Raw genomic sequence first — 23,499 nt, 5'->3', positions numbered from 1 at the left:
TCACAGGTTATAAGATTGTAATTTAGATGCCTTCGAGGAGTTTGTTGGTTTTTTAATGCTGTTGTTTAGTTCTCATTGACACAAATTGCAGGTACATTAAATGGTTGCTTTGGGAGAAGGGGCTTGTAAGTGCATATTTCACTTTGATACACAGCATTTTTATTTGTTTATTTTGTAAATGCAGTGGGAAATGTTTCTGTCTAGGACAAATTGTATTCATTTAGAAAGCCTAATGATTCCATCAGTAGAAATGTGCATGATCAACCATATATTCTACAAGTGTCTCGATGGCATTTGATTATGCTGCCTTCAGTTTGAAGTCCTTATTTGTCAAACAAGTCCAAACCGGTCTCCTAAAGGGGGAGACTTGGTGGTTGGAGGAAGACAAGGGTGTATCCGTTTGGAAAAGCTTTCATTTGCAGAGTGATTTGCCTGGCTCGTCCTTTCCCACAGAATAATGCCTTTTTAAGGATTATTTCAGTATTCATTTCCTGATGGCAGACTGAAGATAGCAGACTAATTCCATTGACTGGCTTTTCTCGAGTATTGGAAATGGATATTTTAGACAGCAAAAAATCTTTAGCATTTTCATCCTTTTTCTCATAGTAAGTGACTATTTTGTTAATTCCAGTATGTTTGCTTATGGCTGGTCAGTCTATAGCAAGCTTTTTTTGGGAGGAGGGGATGAAACAAAAGTAGTAATTTGTGACGATGAAGCTAATCACTAGTGGTTATGAGAATGTTATTATGACAGTTGGGACCATTGCTGCATAATACTCTTTCGGGGTTTAAATAAAGGATCTACTTCCCTGTGTAAAGAGTGACCTGACAGTTTACGAAGAGTGCTGCAGTGTAGTATAGAGAAAGGCCTGAACTCTTCATAAGGCTCTTGGAAGAGTTTCTTCTTAGCGGTATCCAAGATTTGCGCAAGAAGCAAGTGTGTCAGTAGGTGGTCTATCACAAACTCTCATGTGCTTCTTTAAGGTATTTTACTGATCTTGTTTTACCGTCTTTCCGTGAAAATATATCGCTTTGATGTTTTATAGCTGCATGAAAACACCTTTGATACTACATTTCATTTCTTTGTTGCCTCCCCAAATCCCAGCTTGTCAGACTCTGAACAAAACTAACGTGTTTTCTGTAGCTGCCTCTTTGCCACTGATTTTGATACTGTCGAGGGTCGCAGCATCCTCTTCTTTGTTTGTTATCTCACTGTTACTAGTGCAAAATGTAGTTACTGCTCCTCTCAACTCTTGCAGGGGTGTGCTAGAGCCATGTTGTGCTTCTTGGTTCCAGATTTTTTGTAATTTAGTGAATGAAGTTCACTGCTCAACAGAGAACTCCTTCACAGTTTTCTCTCTTAATTTATAACTTCTTTTTTTTTTTTTTAAATATTATCATTATCAGTATGTTACCATAGTTTCTAATTACTATTTCAGTGACATTTGCTTGAACCATGTTGTTTTCAAGTCTAGATTAATATTGTGTGTTACTGGAATGATTTCAAGAAGTCTCAGTGTTGTTTTTGGGTTTGAGGCAAAGGGTAGATGATGAACTGAACAGTGGAAATGATGGAATGAGATATTGCGAGAGACGGGACATGAGAGTGAACTCAAGGATGAACACAGAATAAAGGAGAATCTGTGAGTGAAGAAGTGAGATTAAATAAAATGTTGGCTTGAAATGGGAAAAAAGAGAAATAGGATGCATAAAATGCCTAGAAATTTTATGTAAAAGAGGGAAGTAGTTATGCCAGCTATACAAAAAGGCTGTGAGATGAAAATACCAGGAATTTTAGGCTGAAAAAGTAAAAAAAAATCTTAATACAAAGATTTATTTGAGGACCTCATCAAAGAACTTTAATATATGTCTGGATTCAAGCACCTGCCTAGTCCAGTAATAACTCAGGAGAGATGTTGCAGTCCGCATAGTTTATTTCTTGATGCAAAGCCTTCTGAAGATGGTGGAGCTGTGTCTATTGTACATAGTGGACTTTGGGTCAGGGCTCTTTGAACATTTGAGCACATGCTAGAGAAAGCAGCGGAAAAATAAGATATGGAGAACATTCCTGCTATCCGTAAGAAGATGGTTTAGCAGGTTTAATAGCGTTTCTGAGTCTGTGATTCTAACAGCCCGGTTTGTGATATTTATTTTAGTATTCATGTTCTTGCAGTCCTTTTTGCATTCTCTGTTTTTCCCTGGCAGACATCCCGCAGCTCCGTAAGTCTGGGGGAAGAAGATGGTTAGCATGTTGTTGCTGTGGGGATTTGAGTCTTACTCCTCTGTGTTGGTAATGCTGGGCATATAATTTTAAAACTTGCATGCTGTAGAAGCAGATAATTATTTCCCTGCTGCATTTTATACTCTGGTTTGGGAAAGAAAGAAATTTCAGAATATTAAAGAAAATGTTATGATTTGGAGGACTATTGGAAATGGAAACAGAAAGAGAGGAGTAATGGGTGTCAGTCTGGTTATCAGTCAAACTGGAAAGAGACAGCTTGTTCTGTCGAACACCGAGAATGTTAGTAGTCAGCCAACCACTTATGCAAGAAGAAAAGCCTAGACTGAAAGGTAAGGTTCAAAGACATCTGTGTATGTTTCTGAAATGATCTTGAATTAAGCTTGCTATTGAATTGTACTTACTATGTGTGCTACATGTCTGATTTTTGTTTAGCACAAGCCATTCATGTGATTCCTAGTTATTTTATTTTTATTGCAGGATCTGGCTTCTTTTCTTCTCTAGTCTGGGCTGCTTTTTAGGTGTCCAGGGCTGACATTGGGTGACTGTCATTTGGCAGAAGGCTTAGCAATGCTGTCACATCACTTTTTTTTTTTTTTCCTTACCTCAAGTGAAATACATTGTCTTCCTGTTTTCTACATGTTATATGGTGAACGTGCTGAATTGTCTGTGGCTAGCTAGCATGCTCTCAAGCTGGCCTAATGGTGTGATTCATACACTCTCACGTGTGCAAGGATATATTTCTTGCTTAAAAGAACACTTCAGCACTGTAGGGTATTTATCAGCAGTGTGCTGGCTGTGCTTTACTTCTATTGGCAAATTTGTTATTTTGACTTAGTTTACGTTGGTAAGTACTATTTTCTACTTACGCAGAAAGAGGGAGTGGGGATCGAGATTGCATGTTGGGGTTCCTGCATACATCTGCTGTTTCTGTAGCAGATTTGATGTGTAACTTGAGAGAACTCATAAAAGACAGGACCCAAACAGGAGGCTGACAGAAGGCGTTTTCTCAGCTGCTCTGAGCACCTGAGGCTTTACAAAGGCCAAAGAGAGATTCAACATCCTTAAGGCTGTGTCTTAACTCCTTTGCAACTTTAGTTCAGTTGTGTATAAAGTGGGTATAATCCCTGAATTATAAACCAAAGGCTGTGTTTTTCAGGTAGTTTGAAATCCCTATGTAGAGCTGTGGAATCATGAATTATTAATCTTATTGGAGAATATTTCTAGAGGTCACCGATTTTAATAGTTTCTTTTAAACATAAGTAGGTTCACTTAGAACAGTTTGCCCCTGTAAAATCTCTGACCTTGCCTAGTCAAACTTCTTTACAAATGCATCATTTAATACAGGAATCTCCTCAGGGAGGATTCTTCACATCTGCCATCATTATTTCTTATTTTCTAAATGCAGCAATTTGTACTTGATTATTCTTACACGGATCGTGCCTCCCTTCTCTTCCCCTGCTCTGGCACATTTCTTTGTGCTGCTGCTTGTTCTGTAGCCTGAACACTGCATCTGAGGGTATTTAAAATCCAAAATTTTCTTTGTTGTTATTCTACCACTTCCTTACCACTCAATTCTAGGGGAGGGCATGAAGGAAGCTGCTCCTTTATTCTCAGACTGTTATCCTTGGGTTATTAGTGACAGCAAGTTGTCATCATTTTACAGCCATTCAGCAAGTAACAAAACTGAACTGAATCATTTCAGTTTCCAAAGGACAAGATTTCCCGAAACAAAAATACACCACCACTTTTTGGAGCACTTAACATCCATAGTAGTTAAGCAAAGGACTGAAGCCCATATTTTTAAAGATGCTTAGGTGCTTGATTGCTACTGGAACTGAGTTGGACCTAAGTACCTATAAACAGTTTTAAAAATTTGACTATGAAGACTTTCCTCATCCATCACTCTTGGCAGTGGTCCCTTCAGAATGGGAGTGAGGCATATCAGCAAGGTCACATGAAATACTCATAGTCCTGCTGTACAGGAACTGCACATATTAAATTAATTGCTGCATTCTAGCATGGCTTTTCATGAAATACATCTTCTAAAGCAGATTACTTATATTCCCTAGAAGAAAAGAATACTTGCTTGTGTGAAAGTAAATATTTAAGAGAGACAACTTCTAAAAAGGATGCAACATTATACTGTAAAAATACCCACCTTTATAGCTTATAATCCATTTTTTATTAAAACTGGGAAACAAAAGTAAAACTCACATTTAAATTACTTTCTGCTGTTTCTAGGGGATACTCTGCATTCCAGTTGATTTCACTTTGCTGTTCCTCTACCCATTTTCAGTGCTGCTCTTCTAGACTTGCATAACCTTCTGGGAAAAATTTACTCCCAAACATAAAACCTGTATGGATTTTACTTTTTTAATGTTTAATAACATTTAACTCTGTGTTAGCCTTTGAGTCACTTTCTTTTCCAGTGAGTCCAGAGTGTTGGGCTGATGCTATCTGAGAAGAGAATGTGTTTGAAGGGAGGAGCCCTTCCTGTCTGTGTCAGGAGTTCCTTGAGTTATACTATAAAACCAGGAGCAAGTGCATGGAAAGCTGTTTGCTGTGCTCCTTAGGCTGTAAAGAACAATCCCAGTAATAAATAGCCATGGACTTTTTGAAGAATTGGTCAAATGGATTCTTGTTTAATTAACTCAGATTTTAGACTTGCACAGCAATGTATTAATTTTCAGGTTTGGTTGTTTTTTATTTTTGAAAGAGGATGGGGAATAAACATTCAGCAATGTGATTAAAAAAAGAAAGGAAAGTAAATGATTTTGTTGAAGAAACATTATTATTTGATGTGCACTTCTGAAGAATGACTGCCTTATCTTTTACATTTGTATTAAATGTCTGAAATATCTGAGCAAGTTGTCCCTGTGTTCTTCAGCAAATTTACTTCCACTCCCTACTTCCCACTCCCAACTAAATTGTGTTCATCAAATTGCTAAGTTGGAAGGGTTTGTGATGAGTTCTTTGAGCTGAGACTCTTCATCCCTTCATCTTCATCTCATATTAAATAAAGCGAATGCCAAACAGATGTAGCTGTCCAACAGTTATGTTCCGTCTCTTCAATCTGCTTTTAGGTTTTTCAGAGGAGAGTGTGCTGACTGGGTAAGGAGATGTCATGGTGGTCTTCCGTCGATGTAGGAAGATAGCAGATATGATCGCCTGAAAAAACTGAACTGCACATTGCAAGCATGGCTTTCGCCCAGTCGCACATTGTGGCAGCTAGAAGACATCAGCACAGTAGACTCATAATTGAAGTGGATGAGTACAGCTCTAACCCCACACAGGCTTTCACGTTCTACAACATTAACCAGGGACGTTTTCAGCCCCCACATGTGCAAATGTAAGTATTATAGTTTTGTTATTGCTCTAGCACAGCCTTCTGAATTGTTATTGCCTTGTTGATGTGGTACTTGATGGACCAGTCAAAAAGAGTTTAAAGAGCACTGTTTTGCTTTCTTTCTAATAATATTTACAATAATGATACAAAATCAGTCCATTTGGAAAGTATAATTACTTTGTTAAGGAATGGGGGAAGGATAACTGCACTAATGTAACTTTTAATACATAACACTTAACGTATTAAAAAGAGAAACAGCAAGCAGTGTAATAAGTGATGCTACAAGGATGATACTTCCTGCAATCTTAATAATGTGTGTTTGCATTGTGTGCTTGCTTATTGAAGTAAATAGCTGTTGAAAATATCAAGCTTGTATCTGTATAACACATACTGTTTAGTTAGTTATATTACAGCTACATGCAAGGGGAAAATCATATCAATAAATAAAATAGTGTGGGCACCCATCTGGCAACTTACTTTCATATTGATGTGCTGAAGATACTGCGTCCTTAAAGAGTAATTAAAATAATGTGTTTGTTTCTGACTTCTTATATAATGACAACACCAGTAAAATTAACTGCTCTAAATGATTTACTTGTAATTTAAAATGAAGAATTATAACTACAAAATGAAGCCTGCCATAAAGTCTAAAGCTAGAAGGAAAAGCGAAACAGTAAGACTATTACAAATAAATTAAGTATAAAATTCTACTGTAAAATATTTTTATAGGGAATAAAAATGTGTGCACCATTTTATTGTGTTTATTAAAGAAGGAAGCAGCCTTATCTTTAGATCAGAAGGCTGGTTTTAATTTTTATTAAAGGAAACTTTTTCTTCTAGGAAGACTGATTAAGTAATCACATTCACGTTTTTGGTATTTAATATGATTTGGTAGTTTACAAACATAGAGCATGACTTCTGCAGTTAAAAAACTCAGCAATTATAACTAGTTGAATGCTAAATCTCTATTTAATGTATGCTTACTAATTCTTTGGCATAAATTAGATTTTATATTAAAAGAAACCTGACGACTTACATATATATGTACACTAGGGTTGCGAGCAGACGCTCAGTTTTTCAGTACAGTGTATTAACTTATGATCTGTGTTGAGAGTTTTTAGGGACTATTGAAATGCAAACGGTAAAATGAGTGTTAGCACTGGGAAACATCTTTTGTTTATAGAGCTGGCAAATGTTGAGGCAAACCACAAACAAACGTGGTTTCAGCAATGTAGGTTTCTTTATTTGTTGAGGCATAGCCATTCTTTGTGGATATTCAGATAGTTCCTGGGGACTCATGAATTTGTTCACTTTTCTTAAAAGCGGAGTGTTTTTTACTTGGCTGAAGGTAAGTTATTAGTATCCACCTGGTACTGGACAATATGCTGTTTGAACTTCTAATCAGTAACAAATCATACTAGGGGTAAGGCCGCTAGACAACTGCACGATGGAAGTTCAGCACCTAAGCAAGCAGTTGAAAATAAGCTGTCCTTAGAAAATGGTTCCTGAGAAGAGTTTAGCAATCTCTCAAGAATGATTAATACTATTGAAGAAGCTTGTGCAAATAGAAAGCCAGGCTAAATAAATTGAAACACTTACTAAAATTTCACCTGCTTTTTCTCTTGGTGCAGAAATTGTAAATAATGTTTCTGAATACCAGCAGGATTGCTTTTGCCTGCTAGCAATGACTAGAATAGTAACAAAGAAGGGAGGAGCAGACATAAAAAGTGTAACAAAAGCACCTTTTATTCACATGGTTGTTATGAGTGAAATCTTAGCCCTGCTTTAGTCCATGCAAGTTTTTGTTGCTGACTTCAGGGAGGTGAGGACTTTGCCACTCTTTGTGTAGAGTTCAAAATACCTAGATTAATGATATTGCAGGTAATCATAAACAGATTTCATGTAGCCAGTTAACATCTGAACTTGTGGTAAACTACTTTAACCGCAGGAGTTTTTTGTGCTTCTTTTCTTTTCTTCTGAATTCTTCCTTGGTCTTCCATGCATCTTTGTGTTTCTTATTTCACTTCTATTGCCCATAACACCTCAACAGCCCTTTCCTAGCCCTATCTTAGTCTGATATTCCTGTGTTGTGAGACTTGCAACTGACAAGAATGGTGGTAAATTCTGATAGTGTTTTCAAGTCCATTAGTTATTTCTGGGAAGTTCCTGCCTTGCTCCATTGTGAAACCACTGAAGTCTGGTTTATAAATGAACCTCTGGCAGTGTTTTCACTCTGAGATTTTTTTAACTTTGCTTTTCAATTTTTTTTCTGCAAGTTTTCATACTGGTTTAAAGAAAAACAAAAGCACTTGGGCAAAAATAATCAGCAGATCTTCATTCCTCTGCACGTGCTGTAAGTAGTGCACTGGGTGTTGGTGTAACAGCTGCTTTGAGAATGTGCTACATAGGAATATGGGGATTGAGCCTTCAGAAATTATTTCCAGTAATGCAACTTAGATGCGCTTGTGAAAGCTGACATATGTTTTTACCTATATCCGGCCTCAGTGTGTGCATATCGCTTCAGTGTCAAAACCTGCATCTCATTTATTTGGTTCTCTTTTTTTTTGACTCTTGATGCCTTTTTCCCTTGAAAATTCTCTGGCCCATTGCATAGAATTTAAAAGTTACACATACCTCAGCAACCAGGAAAATGCCGTCCACATCTTCCTTGTCCCCATCCAAACTATTAAGAAAAAGCATATATATTATATACTGCAGGATTGCCACGGTAAATCTGTTATCTTGTCCATTCAGCTTCAGAGGAACAACTCTGGAATTGTATGCTACTTCCCAACACCCAACTTAGTGCTGAACTATAAAAGACTTCTAAAGGAGAAGCACCTGCTTTAAAGACTACCCTACCTTGAAAAGTCAAAAATTTGTATTTTAGACAGGTCCATGTCCTTGTGTTAGTACACATAATTTAAACTGGCATACTCACTTTGGGAAGTGCTGGGCAAGGAGAGCAATAATCGGAAGTTTGCTTACGGAACTGATATTTAATCTTTTAAGCTTGAATGGCTGCAGCAATAGTCAGGGTCAGCTCCTTGTCATTTTTATCCAGTCATCCCAGCTCATTTTGTGGAGGAACTCCATGAATTGAATGCATTATCCTTCACTTAGCTTGCACCTTATGACAAGCCTCAGTCACTAGTCCAAAACTCACTATTCACCATCCATATTCCTTTGTACCCCTGCTGCTTCCATTCACCACTCATGAAGCTCGCTCTATGGCAGCTCTCTTGCCTCCAAAACAGAGGCATTTTTAACATGCGATGGCAGTCATGCAGCTGCACTTCTGAGGTTGTGACCTCCTATACCTAGCTTTCCCTGCATCCAGCTCTTTTTTTCATCTGCCCTTCTACATGTGCCTGTGGTCCTCCAGCAACATACACACTCCCTCAGCTCTACACACAGCGTTTCCAGCTGCTGTCTCTCAGAATCCAAACGTTCCACTCTTTGTCAGCCAAGTTTTACAATTTCCAGTATGTGCTTGCTTACATATCCCACTAGCATGTTCGTACTGCTGAGTATTCACTAGGTATGATTTGATCACAGCTGGTTTTACTCCTTACCTCATATTTTATTACTTTCTGCTCAAAAACTGGAACTTCAGAAAGATGACTGCAAGGTACTTTTACTAAAAGGCTGTTTCTCCACTACTGCTGTAAAAATCCCGATATTTTTCTTCCTAAAAGATATAAGAAAGAGGAGTACAAGATAATTTGTTCATGCTCTAGTTTTGTGGTTATATTGTAGAAAATGCTAAGAACTTTTTCCATATTTGACAAGATTTCAGTGTTTTAGGTTTATTCCTCATTCACTAGTCTTGTGAAGTTGTCAAAACCACCTCAGTTTACCCATTTGTAAATTTCATAGAATTTTTCTTTGACTTAGAGAAAGATTGTGTGATTACAGATTATTATTGCATGTCTTTCAAGCAATAAAATGCCTTCTGAAAATTTACCCACTAAACAAGAATAGTATTATTAACAGCAAAGATCTCCATAATGTTTTGAGTATTTTTTTTGAGTTTGTTTATATAAGAGTGAACTCCTGAATTGAAGCACAACCAGCAAGGGATAGAAATGTGTACTATACACTGCAACAGTGAACAAAACTATTTTATTTGTCCTTTCAAAGTAAATGTTGTAAAAGTAAAATAAATCATAACGAAACTCTGGTTTCTGTCAACATAAGTATAACTCTTGCATCTCTGGCTTTTTGATTTTATTCCACCAGAATTCCCTAACTGGAATAGCAGATATGGTATAGCAGCATAGAGGTAAATTTGCTTCTGTGTATTCTAACAGAAAATGGACTGAGGGTAAAAAGACTGGGCTGTGAAAATAAGTATTCCTCATATGGCAGAGATATTTTCTCTGCATTCCTTTTCTCAGTCATAAGTAAGTCTCATCAAACTGGGTCAGAAATTTTCGTGTCTTCAGTTTTGAATATTGAGATTGGGCTCTGAACAATGCAGCCTCACCCCTCACAGCATCTAATTTCATTCAGTATAATTAAGCCTAGAAAGTTGCCACATTTGTCCTGACAATAGTCAGGCTTGAACATACTTTTATAGCTGTCGTCAGGAGAGTTCTTATCTTGCTTTGCATTAACACACTGAAACATATCTCCAAAATGTGTTAATTAAATTTGCAGGAATTATATAACTTGCAGGAAAAAAGTAATAATTAGAAAAAAATGCATTTAAATGTATTTATGTATCTAAAATAAATCTTTTCCTGTGTACCATATAATCATATTTAAACAATGCAATGGGATAGTGCTGTTCCTTTGAAACTGGCAGTGCCTTTGATTTGTTTTTAAGTATTTGTTCCAGAATTGTGGCCATAGTTCAGTCCCTTTTCCTTAATCTCTTAAAATTAATCCATCTACCCAACAAATACTGAAAACATTGTGATGTGAACATCAAGATTTTTTACACCTTCCATTAGTGTTAGTTTTGTTTTAATAAATCCTTTCCATCAGACAGATCTAGAAGTCTGTGTAATCTTGTGTCAAGATAAAAAAGTAGTATGAGACACTAAGAAGTACGTAAGTACTTTATAACCTTGTTATGATGCATTTCCTACAGGGTTGATCCGGTGCCCCATGATGCTCCAAAACCTCCAGGATATACACGATTTGTCTGTATTTCTGATACTCACTCAAGAACTGATCCCATCCAAATGCCATATGGAGATGTGCTAATACATGCTGGTGATTTTACTGAGCTGGGACTTCCTAGTGAAGTAAAAAAATTCAACGAGTGGCTTGGTAGGTATTGAATTCTGTGTGGATTTGGAAGTAAATTTGTTTACTGACTTTATCTGCCCCTTCTGCCTCCCAATAAAAAAACATCATGCACTCTGAAATAATGAATATTAATTTGACTTCTATATTTGAATGGCAATGAGCAGGAGTCAGATTTTTTTTAACAAATATTTTTTGTGTTTTTCCAACTGAGCAAATAAGATTTGTGAGACGATTCATCTGTTCTGCCTTCACACTCTCAAGTGTACATTAAGCAACTTCTTGGTGTTAGCAACAATTTAAGTCAGGAAGCCTTTAATGATTTACATAAAACCTCTTACATACATTGTTATGGCTTTGCTTCCCCGCAAAAAAAAAAGTTGTTGTGACTGAAAACATTTGTCTGTTTAACCCCGAAGGCTTAGGTTTTTTATCTGAGGCCCAGCTGCACCACAGTGATCAATTCCAAACAGAGCAAAACGTGTGCCTGTGGTTGCCATCTTGGATGTAGCAGACCAGACGTAGATACATTCTGTAGGCAACTGTTGACATTGGTAACTGAAATTCTGTTCCACTGGTCAAGAGGGTGGTGATTTATATATGCTTCTGCAATGTTTTATGTATGATAAAAAAAATGACAGTGAAAACTGGAAAGTGTACACTGTATCCAGTCAAAACCCCTGATTGGTATTGTTCTTGCAGCAGTGTGAATACCTTAATTTAGAATAAAAATGGCTTCTAGGTTCTGAAAGTATCAAATTATCAAAAAGAAGGTGAGACGAAATGAAGCCGCTAAGAGAGAGAGCACAATTTAAGGGGAATGGATTTCAGTTTTTAGGTTGATTTTCTTTCCCTTAGTTGGTATTTTTGCATTTTTTCTGTCTTTTTTAATACATATTTCAGCATTCCACACTGGGGAGGCACAAAGCAGACAGATGCTTGTAGGCTGAAATAGGATATAAAAAAAGTCAAGACTTCACAATTTAAACCAATATTTACTAGCAAATAATTATTAGCAAGACTAATAAATGTTTATTTGACCTTGGGAACCAAGTAAAGTGCCCCACATAGAGCAATTGCATTGTACTCTGGATGTTAAGGTAGGGACAGCATGTGGAAATAACACACTCTGTTATAACGTGCTCTCACCTCTGCACTCAAATGGTACAGGTTGGTTGTGAAACAGAAAGCAAATTTTAATCCTATTTTTTAGGTCTCTACCATGTATTAAAATAATGTACTGAAAATAGCATATGAAGATTATGCAAACCATATGGTTATCCCTTCTAAATAATACCCATTTTATTTATCTGCTAGTCTGGGAAGAAAAGTGCTTTGGGATACTGCTAGCAAGGAAAGACCAGGGCTACATACGTTACTTGCTGCACAGTTTTTGTCTCCCTAGTTCTCCATCTGCCTCCCTGCTGATCACAGCTGTACAGTGTTCTGAAGAAGTCCTTGAGCTGAAATCCTCTCAGTATGTTAGGCAGATTTCCCAAGGCATTTCTGGGGTGGTCTTCACATCATTTTTACTCCAAAAGAAGACGTCATTTTCACACTTTTCAGGCGTGCTTCCAATTTCGTGGTAGTGTGGTTTAGGAGAAGTGATCTTTGTGATTTGAGTTATAGTTTTGCAGGAGCATCTTGAAGACACACAAATTTAGCAAGTTTCAGACTTTTTTTTTAAGTTTCTTGGAAATTTAAAAAATGCAATATTTGACTTAATTTTTTTAATTCTTTCGGGTAAATCCTATAATGATATAATTTGGGGTCACTACATAGATTTAATTCAGCTAGCATTTAAATTTTTTTTCCAGTTCAAAATTGTAAACAGTTTTTTAAAACATTACTGTCATTGAGATTTCAAAATGGAAACTGTAGTTTTTTTGAAAGTTCTTTTACTTTGAATGAAAAAATTATCAACTTCGGAATACCTTGAGTAGTTGCAAAATCTATAGTAATTGGTAGAATGGTTAAAAGTGTTATATTTGAGAAGAAGAGATTGTAAAAGTTTTTGCTGGTTGTCCATTTTGTTGTGAAAGACACTAGTCTCCAACAGTTTTGTTTTTTCTATGTAGCTGCTTCTAGTACCTGCTGTGACTTTGCAACACGCACGGCCTACCCATCTTCTTCTTCCTTGTCTTAACAATTTACTAGTTTCTTGAGAAAGTAATTGACACTTTGGCACGGACTTTTACCTCCACCGTCATTCTTACCTGCGGCCACCAAATTTCCCTGCCTATTTCTTCATCACATAGCACAGAGCTTGCCTTCCAACTTATTATGTGCTGGGTCAAATCTGTCTTTTGCCTCTATCAGACTATAACTTTTATTTATGCCTTGGAATGAACACTAGATTATTTGTTTTGTTATACCTTCCCTTGATCTTAACTTCCTCTTAGTCACTAGATACATGTGCTTCTCCTGCTTTTGCACTGTGACTGTGTAGCGTTGAGTCTTACCTTTTAGCTTTCTGTTCTGTCATACCCTCTTGGGTCTTTGTGGCTTTGGTCTGTTGGCCTATTTAATCTTATCAAGAGGCCCTTCAGGAAATTCAGATTTTATCTTTCTGTTCTACTTAAAATTCTATGCCTGTCTGTTGCAAAGTATATTTGACATTAACACCGTTAACTTCTGTGCACATGCTCAGGGGTTGTGCTAATAGAGGCACATGTGCTTGCTGAGTCATACCCTAAAATATGTTCTCTCTTTTTTAGGCTAACTCTGTGTGGGTACGCAGGAAGGCCTGTACGAGCTCAGATAATATGTCTCTCTACCCCAGTATTGTCTTGGACTGTGGCTAGCTGCCAAGGTGCTCTGCTTTGTCTGCCCTTTAATTCACTTAGTTTTATACTTTTTATCCTCTGACCCCTAAAGCCCTCCACTTGATTTCATTTCACTCATTGTTTTTGGTAATTAGTTGTTTTCTTTCACTTTTTCTCACAGCTCCCTCCCTTTTTCTGAGGTTGGAATTGAAGGTTTTACTAAGGCTAGGTTGATGCCTAACTCTATGGAAGGGAATAAATGCTGGTGATAGCTGGATGAGTGTATTCTCTCAGCTTTCTCTGCACAGAGTCCAAGGATTTATTAAGCCACAACATTACTTTGTATTTAATATGTAATTTTTTCTTCTCTGAGTTTTTTAATTACCATATGAATCTCTGCAAATTTTGAGTGCCAACACGATCTTATGTCAGATTTCCAAAATTTTATATGGCTTGTGGGCAGAACTTTGCATATTTTGAACCTGTCACCTACCACTTTCATTTACTGGAAGAGGCAAGTGAACAGTTTCGTTCTTCATTCTGCGTAAGAATTTATAGGCTCTTCTCATATCTGCCCTTAAGATATTTTTTCAGGCTCAAGACTGTTTAGAAGTCCTTAAATGCCTTTGATCATCTGTGTCATTCTTTGTACCTCTTTGTTCTATATCCTTCTAAAAATGGTGAGGCCAGAACTGTGCGTGATATGAGTACACCACAGATTTATCCCCTGGCATAATGAAATTTCCTAGTTTATTCTGTTTTTCTTTCTGGTTTGTTCTGTTTTTATTTTTCACTCTGACTGAACGAGATGGAATTTTCATAAAATTGCCTATTATAACTCTGTGAACTCTTTACTGAATGGTGCTATCTAGTTCAGAACCCATCAGTGTGTATCTATAGTTGGTGTGTTTTTTTCCAGCTCTTGAGTTACTCTGCATGAATTTATATTGCAGTTTCATCTGTCCTCTTATTGCCCAGTCAGGCAGTATCATGATGTAGCTTTGCAAGTCAGATTTCTATCTTTCTGCCCTTATTCAGGGTAGCTTGGAAAAAGAAGGGAAGAAGAGATGAATAGTCCATTTACAAAACTTACCAGTGGTGCCTACCTGGTCATTTCCCTCCCTCCTTTTCCTGAACCGACCTTTCTCCTGTTTTAATATTTCATCTTTTATTTTACCTAGATTATTTTCTGTATTTTTCTTCCAAATTTGACAATCCGATTTTGGAGAATCAGAAAAAATGAAGTAAAAAGTATGTATGTAAAACGTATGTAGGGCCAAAGAAAAGGCCATAAGGCCAGTGTTCTAATGACATTATAAGCATGTGTGATATGACAGCTTTAAATATATGCTAATTTTCCAGTATGTCCAGGAGATATTAATGAGATTACTTTCAAGAGCCAAAAATAATTCAGAGGAATTGTTTCTAAATATATAGATTTGTTGGAATGTGATCAGAGGAGGACCACAAAAACTATTAGAACACCTCTCCAGCAAGGAAAGACTGAGATACTTGGGATCGTTCAGCTGGGAGAAGAGGAGGCTCTGAGGAGACTGTATTGCAGCCTTCCAGTACTTAAAGAGGGCCTACAAGAATGATGAAGAAAGAAAAGACTTTTTACCAGGGTCTGTAGTGACAGGACAAGGGGCAGTGGTTTTAAACTGAAAGAGGGTAGATTCAGATTGGATACAAGGAAATAGTTTTTTACAGTAAGTGTGGTGAAACTCAGTAAAAGGTTGCCCAGAGAGGCTGTGGTGTCTCATCGTTTAAAAAGTTGAGTGTCTGGTTGTTTGGGGCTTTGAGCAACCTGATCTAGTGAAAAACATTCCCATCTACAGCAGGGGGGTTGGACTAGACGATTTTTATCCTGTCCCAAACCATTCTGTGATTTTATGTAATCAAGGGTAGATAAGGTAAATTATATCAAAAATATATCAAGCTATAGCTATCCTTGTCCTCAGCCTTATCATTATTTTTCTTTTTGTTATTTATTTCCTACCTGTATATCAAATGTGTTGTAGGACAAAGACACGTGTCCTGCTTTAGTACGCTCATCAAATAATTACTCCAAAATCATCTATATTTTTTACCTCCCATATTGTTGGCACTAGGAATTGCTACTTGGCTCAGTTGCTCGTGTAGCTCCCTTTGCTCAAATCTGTAATATCATTTCCAAATTATGTATGCTTCAGGACCCACTATCACTTTGAGCCTGTGGGTTACTTCCCTGGAAATTTAACTAAATAGCTGATCTGTAATATAATCTGCAATACATACCTCTGTGTTCTCTCTTGAAATTCTCTTCTGCGCGTGGATTGGAGAGATTACTTAGACTAACACATTTTATAATGTCCATTGTTTCAGTGTGTTTGCTTGAGTTTTTCCAATGTCAAAGACAGTCTTCCTATTTGAAATTGAATCTAGAGCTAAATTTGAAAAAAAAGAAAAAAGGTGACTTTGTGTTGTTGTGGAAAACAATAATTAGCTCTTTGGAGTATTTTCCTGAAAATGTTTATATTACTTGCATATTGTACACATGGAGAATGGTTTAAATTATTTGATATGCGCTTCAGGAATTGACATGGGCAGGATAAAGGATAACATTTTTGTTACAGACTACGAAATACATTACAGTGAAGATGCCTTCCCAGCTGTGGTAACTAGCACTGCTAGAATCACCTGTTTCTTATGTTAGATTTATGTTAGATTCTTATGTTAGCTGATCAAAATCAGCTAATTTTGATCAATAAACATCATCCCTACTTTTAAGTTATAATAAAAAATAAAAGATAAGAAAAGCCTGAAACTCTACGCTTAGCTTTTCTTTTGCTTTACTGTTCAGTCTTGCAAAATGACGGTAGTGATTTTTCTTCCTCTCTTAACAGGTATCATATATTTTTAGGTTCAATAATACTTATATTTAAAACAGATTAAAATTGTGTTGAAGAAGAAAGAAAATTAGCTTCAGAGCAGCAGAAGAAATTAGAAATTGTAGTCATGCCATTTTGACCATCGGTAATTACACTATTTTTATGTTAATGTACAAACCCCTTGAAAGAAGTATTTAAGCACTAATTATCTATTTACAAAAGAATGGCTTTGGAAATGCGGTGAAAAACATTGAGCTGTGTAGGAATTTAGAACAGATGTCATTTTTAAAACACTGGGCATACTAAAAAAAGTGGGTTTTATTGCATTTCTTAATCTGCAATGGCTCAGATCCCTTTGTACAGCGAAGGCTCAGACACTACAGCACAGTAGAGTGCACTGCAACGTTCTTCCAGCATTTCTCAGGCTCTGGGGAGTTAGTATGTCCTTCAGACTTCTGAATATTAAACTGCCTGCCAAGAGTCTGAGGGAATATTTAAGCTACATCCCTGTATTGGGAAGATGACCCAGAACAATGATTTTCCAGGTATTCCTTCCGTGGTAGTGGTGAGAAGCTGTAGAAGCTATAGGAGTAGCAGGTGCCAAAGGATTTTTCCTTCATTCCTTCCTTCCTTCCAATGTATTTGGTTTTGGGGGTTTTGTTGCACTTTGTACTAATACCAAGGTTCTTCCTTTCCACTGTTGGAGTGTAAAGTAGCCAAATTTCAAGATTTTGAGTCTTCGGCATGACTCACCTAAAAACTGCCTGTGATTTTCATAAATATTGAGACCCTTGACTCCCAAAATAAGCAAATGAGTAAAAATACCTGGTCTTACTCCAGCTAGCAGATAGTGTAGCTTTAGGAACACAGTGTAGCCCAGAACTGCAGAGAGGAACCAGAGAACTGAAAGATGTAGAATATGATCCTGTGAACTGTCGTTATCTCTGGTGGAGATACTTGAAAGAGCCTGAGGAAGACATGCAACCAAATTCTAGTTAGTCCTCTCCAGATTTGACAGCCTCTTTTATCGTTCCCCCTTGTAAAAGTGTGAAAATGATGCTTGATCCACCTACCATATGTATGTGTTGGAGGATTAATTATGCTCAGTGCAGCACTTTGAACACCTATTGCAAAGCACTATACACAAAGATTAAACAGCGTTATTAGTGCTGTGCACTCTGTACAGTGACATCACCTGCAGCTCTTTGTAGTCTTCCCTGACAGGAAGTGATAACTAGGAGATACTGAAAGCACCTTTGTGGGATATGAAGAATAGGGACCTGTATCTGCAGAGAGATTCATGTAGGAGGTCTAAAGTATTTCATAATTGTTACTTTTTAACAGTTCTCTATCTCCTTTGCTTTCATTGTTCCAAGATACATGTTGTAGACCAGAACCAAGAGTATTCTAAAGGTCGGAAAAGCTACTGTAGAGTGTATCTCCTTGGAGAGGTGTATTATTTAACACTATAACTATTCCAGGAAGTAAAAAGTGAAAAATATTTATGCAAATGGACCCTGTGGGTTGCATAGTTGAGGATTCTCAAACCATTAATTGCCATAATTCAAGTGGACATATGAAAGGAAGGTTCAACCTTGCAGTTGTACAATTTTCTACGTGTGTATTACTGACCACTAGTGGTACAGAGCTACATAATCTTCTGGTTTGACTCACTACAGCTACTCTAATGACCTAGTTTGCAGCATGCATTGGATTGATTCTGCATAATTACAGTGCAATTAAATAAATCAGGGTAAGGGTAAGCTACATTTTCTTTAGAAGTAGTCTAAGTTGGACTACTATCAGATTTTTTTTTTAATTTTATTTGCCTTTATCTATTTATTTGAAGAATTCCTGTTTTGCAGATGCAAGCAGTATTGTATGTGTTTCCTGTTTTATTGTTTTATATAATTACTGGTTTTTACAAAGCAAGAATGTTTAGAGCTAGTAGGTTACAGATGACTTAGGAGGCAGTGTTCATTTACAATGTTATTCCAGATTACACACTATACAAAAAGTATGGTAATGTGAATTTCCCAGACATCAGCCCCAGTGTTTAAACACAGAACTGTCAAAGAAATGCTAAAAAAGCAATCTGAGACAGTTAGGCAGTCTTTTTACTATATCACTCACTGCTGTATTCTGAAAGGTTGAAATGAGAGGGAAAAAACATTAAGTGGGCACTTATATGATTGTCACTGCTTTTAATGAATACTAAAAATTCTACTCAGTACAATACCAGGAGAGAAGCAAAGCACATCTGCTTGTACAAGTTTGCATTTATTGTGGTGCAGTCGCAAGTTGATAACAATTGTGAGATGCGAAGCAGGTCACTGGTTGATAAAGATGCCTAACCTCTTACTACAAGAGGAGCGTGGGATGTAAACATCATGCACTTGCTTTTGAATTATTTGCAGTGTTGATCTAATTTGCAGAGAAGACTTGCTGATGGAACGGCATGAGCCTTTAAGCATACAGAATTCTACTTTGAACAAACTCAGATGTTGAGAAATAGCAAAGCACATTGTTCAGTGCTTTGCATTATGCAGTTTGTAGTTCAAGTAATGGTTCCTCAGCATTTTAAGGTACTTTCTACAAAAATTTGTGCCACATAGAAAGGACCTACTGTGGTTTAGAAGTTAAGGATTGCTGTAATAATTTTAAATGGGTGCATAAACATGCAAAAAATCAGATGTTCAGTTGATTTTCTTAATCAGTAATCTACAGTAATGAAAGGAATAAAGAGAGATATTACTAGCTAAACAATATATGTACTCTTACACACATTATGTTACCAGAACTACTATCCGATTCTTCTACTATGCAAACAAAGGATAAGAAAGTTCCTGAAGAGGGCTTTCCACAACTGACAAAAACTCCATGTACCTAGCTAAGGAGTTATTAAGATAATACGATCTGGCTATATGCAGGCTAAATATGATATCCTAGGCTTTTTGATAGTAAAATAATCTCAAATAATAATAGATGACTGACTCAGGAGATTGACTCAGGCAGAATTTTTTGTGTGGTGAGTTATTCTGGCAGTGGAACCACTGCTGCCTGACTTCTTGGATTTTGTCTCATAGTCCTTTTGTGAGTTCTCAGGTGTCTGGCACACGTAAGGTGTCTCACTCCTTTGGAGCCTCTCTTTTAGACTGGACATAAGTCTTCTTAGTTACTTAGTTTCATGAAACTCAAAGGGAGGTAATTATTTTTGAGGCCTTTACTCCTCTGCTGAGTGTAGTAAATGACTTTTGCATCTGTTGGGCATTTTCAGAGGGATATTGAGAGACAAACATGCAGAAGTGTAAAGCATCATACTTCTTGTGTGAATCTTGTGAAGCATCATGCAGATTTTCTTTCTTTGAAAAAAAGATACCCTTTGCTAAAACTGCTAAATTAAGTGCAAGATAACATGTCTCCAGTATTTTTCTGCATACAAGGGAAGGTTGCAAAAAGGAAAGGACAGGATGAAATGAGGCAGGAAAGATGAAGAATGATGTAGCAGAGAAGAAGGAACAGAAGGGGAAAAATACCTCATCCGGTGTTAAGATAGAGGCTGAAAGATTGAATGGTGGATTGGAGCCCCATTCCAAATTGGCGCAAGGCAAAATTTGGATGTGACCTGAAAGAGAAAGCCCTGAAGCTCAGCACAGAGCAGAAGCCAGTGTGTTTCTGACAAAGTTTTGTTGTGTAAATCAAAGTAGGATGAAGTGGCGAGAGGTTGATTATAGAAGAAAATAATTTTAATTTCTTGCAAATTAGCCATTGTGGCAGGAAGAAAAGGACTTATTTTAGAAAAATATGTGAAATTTTCCTTAGAAATGAAATTTTTGCTTAATTTTGTTTCCTTGGTAATGTCAGAATCACTACATGCATTTCCAAATATATCCCATTCCATCGAAATGGTATTGTAATAATTTTAACTTCAATGGTGTTCTGTATTAAATTTTTTCAACTAATTCCAGTTGTAGTTCAAGTTGTAGGAATATTTTAGTAGAAGCTTCTCAGGTGCTAAGAATGTGGGGATCCCTGGTCTTTGGGCAGAATCACTTGTTTTGGCTAGTCAAAGTAAGAGATCAGAAAAAAAAATGTAGTTTCCCCCCAAATTCAAAACTTTTCCTTTTTTGTTGGTTTGAAAATACATCTTTGGCTCCTGTAGCATATGTTCTTGCATGTGTTTCTTGGCACTCCTGAAGGGCAGATCTATTTCTTACATACTTCCTGCCTTAATTTTACTGAGGAATCATTTTTTTTCTGGATATGTGTCCAGAATTCCTGTGACAGCCATAAATTTTCTTTAATATCTTTGTGTACAGAGAGCTTCTGTATTAATACCAACTTTGGTACCTGCCCACCAGCAAAGCCATATGCTAGCATCAAACATTAATTGGCTATCAGTTGGTTATTTAGTCCTACTCATCTGCTAAATGGATAGTATGAGAAACTTATACCAAAGTTAATCAATCATAGTCCCTAGACCTTTTAAATTGCTTGTCTACCATAGATTTGTTCTACTAGAATCACAACACCAAATGATTTTTTATTTTATTGCAGCATTGCAGGCTCTTTAAAATTCTTGTTTGTTTTCTAGTGTAGACTGACAGGAACCTAGAATCACACAAGATGCAGGGGACCTCTGGAGGTCATTGAGTCCAGCCTCCTGTTCAAAGCAGGTCTAGCTAGAGTAGGCTGCTCTGCACTTTTTCCAGTTGAATTCTGAGTTTCTCCAAGATGGAGATTTCACAGCTGCTCTGGGCACATGTTCCACTTTTTGACCATCCTCACGGTAAAATTCTTACCGTTTGCCACGTTCCCACTTATGTGTGTTGCCTGTTGTCAGATCTGTATGCACCTCTGAGAAGAACCTAGCTCTGCCCTCTCTTTGTCCTGAGATCAAGTAGTTGCAGACAGCAGTAAGCAAAATTCATCTTCTCTAGGCTGAACAAACTCAGATTTCAGCCTCTCCTTGAATGTCACATTCCCCAACCATCTTGGCAGCCAGCTGGACTTTGTTCAGTTCATCAGTAGTTTTCTTTTACTGAGGAATTCAGCACTGGACACCACACTCTAGATGTGGTCTCACAAGTGCTAGATAGAAGAGAAAGATCACTCCCTTTGTTCAGCTGTTTTCACTGTTACTAGTGCAGACTAGGATGTATTTGGCTGTCTTTGCCACAAAGACACATTGCTGAGTCTTGTTGAATGTAGTTACTCTATCTTAGGTGCAGGACTCTGCATTTACTTTACATGAAGTTTATAAAGTTCGTGTCAGCCCATTTTTCCAGCTTTTGGAATTTCTTCTGAATAGCAGATGTGCCCCCCCGAGTTGGTTGGCAGATCCTCATCCCTAATTGGGTGTTATCTGCAAACTTACTGATAGTGCACTCCATGAGATCCTCTAGGCTGTTAGTGAAGAAGGAAAGCAGTATTGGCCCCAATATCAACAGCTGAGGGATACCTCTAGAGACTGACTGCCAGAATTTGTACCGCTGAGTGTAGACCTTAGAGCCCACTACTCCAGGTGATACTCAACCTATCTTATCATCCATTCTTATCTCATCAATTTGGCTAAAAGAATGCTATGGGAGATTGTGTCAGAGGCTAAAATCATGGTGGAAAACACCCAGTCCTCCTTTATCCACAGAGCCTGTCATCTCCTCATAGAAGCAATTGTGTATGATTTACCTGTATTAAATCAATGATGGTTGTTCCCAGTCACTTTCCTGACATTCATGTGCTTGCAAGATTATTTTGTGGGAGACTTGTTCCTTAATTTTCCCAGGCTTGATGTGAGGCTTGACAGCCTGCAGTGTCCTAGACTGTTCTTCTCGCTCATCTTGAGGATGGGTGGGACATTTGCTTTTTTACACTCACCGGGAACTTCCAAGATCCCCCAGACTTTTCAAAGGTGTTAGACCTGTGGTAGACAGATGATAGGCCTGTGTTGATCCAGAGCACTCCAGTCAGGTGAGGTATCCCACCACATCTCAATCTCAGAGATATCACAGCTCTCCACTGTGCATGGACTTCCTCTTGGTGGTACCCCATGTTCTGTGTGCATACAGGTACCTAAGAGGAGCCCCAGCGTGGCTGGTTTTAGAAAGGTAATGCAAGAGCCTTCACTATCTTGTTGTCCTCTCAACTGCTTCATCCCTGCCTCCTTGCCTTCACTTCTCTTCACAGTATGACAACCCTTTCCCAACACACCCAATTTAAAACTCATCTCATTGTTTTAGTGAACCTGTTGGGAAGACATTTTTGCTCCAGTTTTCCAGGAAAGTGCCATCCCTGTGCAGTAGTCCTTGTTCTTCAGAAAGAGTTCTGTGATCTTAGGAGCTGGAACCCTGCTGGCAGCACCAGGGTTGTGCTGACTGTGGGATGCATCCACTCCCACCTGGGCAGAGAGCCCCCTCCCTGGGAGGACTGAGGAGGTACTGCCAAGGCTGCATCCTCCTCACTGTTATCTCGGGGCTGTCAGTCATCTGTGATATGCTGAAGGTTGCTCTAGTGGTACCATTGATATCCACACAGATGACCAGTCGGGGAACTTAATGTTTAGCATATGGCTATTTTGAAAAAGAAGAAGAAGAAGGAAAAAAAGAGAAACAGGTTATCAAATGAAAATGTTAGCCAGTGCTAAGGGAACCTATTGCAATGCATACATTGTAGCCACTGTTGTCTTTTCTTAGCAAAATGCAGTTGTTTTAAGAAGGCGTGAAAACCTGCATGAGTGAGAATTCAACATTCTCTGCTTAGTTTGTTTAACAGGGGACAGGGAACGTACCTGATGTCTTTTCTATCCAGCTTGTCATTAGCACCCACTAGCAAGTGGCAGGATAAACAGGTTGACCTGGAGGTGTTTGAATTACCTCTGATCAAGAGGTGGTGGCACAAAAAATAAGAGATGAAAAAGTGATCGTTACACAGCTAGGAACACATGTAGAAACACAGCCATACAGACAGCAGCTATTAAGCTATGGGCTTTTGGAGAGGTCTGGGTCCTGTCCAAGGACAGAA

General features: G+C 37.7%; 1 protein-coding gene across 5 annotated transcripts in view; it reads left to right on the top strand.

Moving 5' to 3' along the window:
- The window catches only part of MPPED1 (metallophosphoesterase domain containing 1), a 65,946-nt gene that overhangs the window by 8,846 nt on the left and 33,601 nt on the right, over positions 1–23,499 (top strand). For 3 of the 5 annotated variants that reach the window (XM_054088703.1, XM_054088694.1, XM_054088686.1), the window contains exons 2-3: positions 5,326–5,591; positions 10,687–10,872. In XM_054088703.1, the coding sequence (XP_053944678.1) occupies positions 5,440–5,591; positions 10,687–10,872 (338 nt within the window). In that variant the 5' untranslated portion in view covers positions 5,326–5,439. Of the gene's footprint in view, positions 1–449; positions 606–2,053; positions 2,572–5,325; positions 5,592–10,686; positions 10,873–23,499 lie in introns of those variants that run through there. The other 2 variants (XM_054088714.1, XM_054088709.1) reach the window with 2 other exon arrangements.

This window comes from Cuculus canorus, chromosome 1 (assembly GCF_017976375.1).
Source record: "Cuculus canorus isolate bCucCan1 chromosome 1, bCucCan1.pri, whole genome shotgun sequence".
Taxonomy (NCBI): Eukaryota; Metazoa; Chordata; class Aves; order Cuculiformes; family Cuculidae; genus Cuculus; species Cuculus canorus.
Note: the sequence above shows the minus strand (reverse complement) of the source record. Positions and strands in the feature narration are given on the sequence as shown.